The 3125-nt window shown below is 58.7% G+C and overlaps 1 protein-coding gene across 1 annotated transcript in view; it reads left to right on the forward strand.

Moving 5' to 3' along the window:
* Window positions 1-3125, forward strand: part of LOC113202371 (neuroligin-2-like) — an 86242-nt gene that overhangs the window by 14984 nt on the left and 68133 nt on the right. Inside the window, exon 2 of the mRNA XM_052263606.1 lies at window positions 1760-1909. Coding sequence (XP_052119566.1) covers window positions 1760-1909 — 150 coding nt within the window. The remainder of the gene's footprint in view (window positions 1-1759; window positions 1910-3125) is intronic.

Below are 3125 nucleotides of genomic sequence, written 5' to 3' on the forward strand. Positions count from 1 at the left end.
GGCGGCGTTTGGTCGGGCATTCGGCTGCCCGGCCTACTGCTGTACGTCACTTTGGCAAACAGAGAGACAAGACATGATTGCCAGGATTTTCAGTTAGTGATTTGTTCTTCGGCAGTGAGATTAGGGATCAGTCAGAACGTACAAACGCCCGTCATTTGCCGTTATGAACCTGCCATGTTCAGCCTATGAAAGCTCTCATAGCGCCTGATGGGTAGGCAACATCTCGCCTGTAGTGCACGCGTGCACCGGGGGGCGGCCTACTGATCTGCCAACATTTAGTTAGAATCGCAGGTAGTTCCACAAACTTGCTGTCCTAACTCCCACACCCTATAGGGTGGAGGATAATCACTGGGACATTATAGCATTCCAATACTTCTGGGACCTAGGTCCCGCATAAGTAGCAAGTGACCCGAGGCGCGCTGTCACAGATCAAACAGGGGCAGGTAGAAGACGTAAAAGTAAAATAGTGTCAAAACGGAGCATGCAGAAATAACCTAAACAACCGTTGTTTTTGATTCAGCGAAATACCAATACTATATTAATTAACACGTTGGCCCAGCACCCTAACCTCCTCTTCTAATGTACCCACGAAATCTTTGAGAAAAACACAGACTTTAGACTAGAGCGCATAGGATTGCATTCGATTGCAAATAGATTGCCATTTGATTGCAGTCGCTATGACGGGGGGTGACGGGTCCTGATTTGATGATGCCGTGTTGCATTCGACCCCCCCCCCCCCCCCCCCCCCCTAGGGCCTAGGCTAGGGTCCTCGGACGTGAACGTGAAGTCTGTGTGTTGTTTGCTCGCTCACGTCGACAGACTCATGTCGACGAAGGTGTGAGTTGCAATCACTGAAATAGGCAACATCAAAACAAACAGTGAGGGCGTCGTTCCCGGCCACAACCGCGTGCAACACGTGCACACGCACGTCAGAAGCAGTTAATTCCCGAACGCGTTTCACCGGTTGTGGCTCCGTACGCTGTCCCCACAATGAGCGCCTCGCGGGGCGACGCTGGTGGCGCCTGCTGCGCGCTGGGTAGGCCGACCCGCCCAGCCGCTGCGTGCAGACGGCGGCCCGCCCCACGGGCGCCCAGTAAGTGCCCGGAGTCCAACGCGCCCTCGCATCGTCCCCGAGGGACGTTCACTGCGTGCGCACCGGTACGTGCGCCTCTCCTTAACAATCGTGTCCCTTGTACTACACCCGCCCTAACATGGCAGTGGGCCTGTTCTGATTGGTTCTTGGGCCTCATCCGGTCCTTCTTGGCCGCGGCTCAAGGGAGGTGACCGGGGCGGGTGCCGGGGGATGGTTATATTTACGTGGCTGTCGGTAGAGCCAATCCCGACCGCTCGCGGACTGGCGCCGCCTCCAGTCCGCGAGGCGTTGCTGTGCGTCCGCGCCCAGCTGTGGTGGCCCTGGCGGCCGGTGGTGCACGCCATGAGTACGCCCTGCACGCCCCGCGACACGGGCGTCCACGCCCCGCTGACGGCGTGACGTCAGCGCAAACAACGCCTCGACTTGATCGTAAAGAAGTGCCGGCCGGCCAAGAATAGGGGGCGGGCGGGCTATTTCGAACAGTACGTGACGCGGCTTGGAATTATTTTCAAAAGGGCCACACGCACTCATTGTAGGGGCGCGAGCTGTGCTAGCGAGCGCGAGGCACTGACCTGCGCGCCCCCGCGCGGCTGCCAAAGCCGGCGCACGCCCTGACGGGGGGCCAAAGCAAATAACTTTCTAATGGTTTTGTTCTGTCACCGGCAGCCTCGTCGCGGTCCTCACGGCTCCCGGTCATCGTCTACATCCACGGGGAGTCGCTGGAGTGGAACGCGGGGACCCCCTACGACGGCTCCGTGCTCGCCGCCTACGGCAACGTCATCGTGGTCACCTTCAACTTCCGCCTCGGCGTTCTGGGTGAGTAAGAGAAGTGTCCGCGCAGCTTTTCTTCAATGAGCTATTTTCCGGATGAGAAGAACAGAAGGAATATCGTCTGCTGCTCCCGGTCCATCAGAAAGCCTCGATCAATCACATATCTGGAGCCGGCCACGAGAGAGGCCCTCTCTGATTGGCCGAGGCTTTGTGATGGTCCGGGAGCAGACGTCATTCCTCCTGTTCTTCTTATTAGGAAAATATCTACATCATTCCCATCGATTTTGATGAAAGTGGGGCCAAAGAATTTATTCTGCTGTTGCGCCTGGCACTGAAGTACAACGACTTTTTCTATATCAGTGGAAACCCCTTCAAATACTGGAGCATACACACTAAATGGCAAGGAACTATTTTTGTACGTAGACTAGCTGTGTCTTTGTGCACATATAGATTAAAAACAAATTTGTATCTACATTACATACCAGAAAATGCGTTTGTACCCAGCCTAGGAACAACTTCTAGCACAGTACATAAATACAAATTCGTATGTGATGAAGGTGTGCGCAGAGACACATCTAACCCACATACAAAAATTGTCCCTCCGTCCCTCTCCATTTAGAGCTGTCTAGAGCAACGTCCGTGGCAGAAAGGGGCCACTTTTTCGAGCCCAAATCAGGCGGTGACGAACGGCCGCCCCCCGGGATGGCATGCGGGCTCCACGGGGCGGGGCCGCGCAAGGAATGCTGCCTACCTGTGTGGCGTGGCGGGGCGCGGCCGGGCCGGGCGCGGGGCTTCGACGACAACACGCCGACGGAAATAGCTCCTCCCCCCGCGCGGGGGACCGGGAGGGCGCGGGCGGGGCGCGGGCGGGGGCGACGCCGAGAGGTGCGTGCTATTTTAGCGGAAGCGCAAGGAGCGCGCGCCTGCGGACCGGCCGCACTCGCGCACCCACCAGAGTACTTGCGCGGCACGACTCGGCACCGACACCGCAGGCAATCCCCCATAAGTCATGCCCCTCCGTGCCGGTCTGGGGGTGGGAGTACAGAGGACACACCGGAAGGGCGCAAGGTACCAAGGGGCGGGGGGTCGCCGGCCGTAGCACCCTCACCTCCTGCCCGCTCCCGTCCTTCCCTCGCCCATTGTGAACCGGCCAGGACCGACCAGGACAGGGCTGGGGCAGGACGACCCGCGAGTGGGAGGAGGACGGCGACGGCCCGGGCCCGACGGCGCCCGACGCAGTGGCGCCTCTTGGCTCCCCTCC

This window comes from Frankliniella occidentalis, unplaced genomic scaffold (genome assembly GCF_000697945.3).
Source record: "Frankliniella occidentalis isolate FOCC.00 unplaced genomic scaffold, Focc_3.1 Scaffold13, whole genome shotgun sequence".
NCBI lineage: Eukaryota > Metazoa > Arthropoda > Insecta > Thysanoptera > Thripidae > Frankliniella > Frankliniella occidentalis.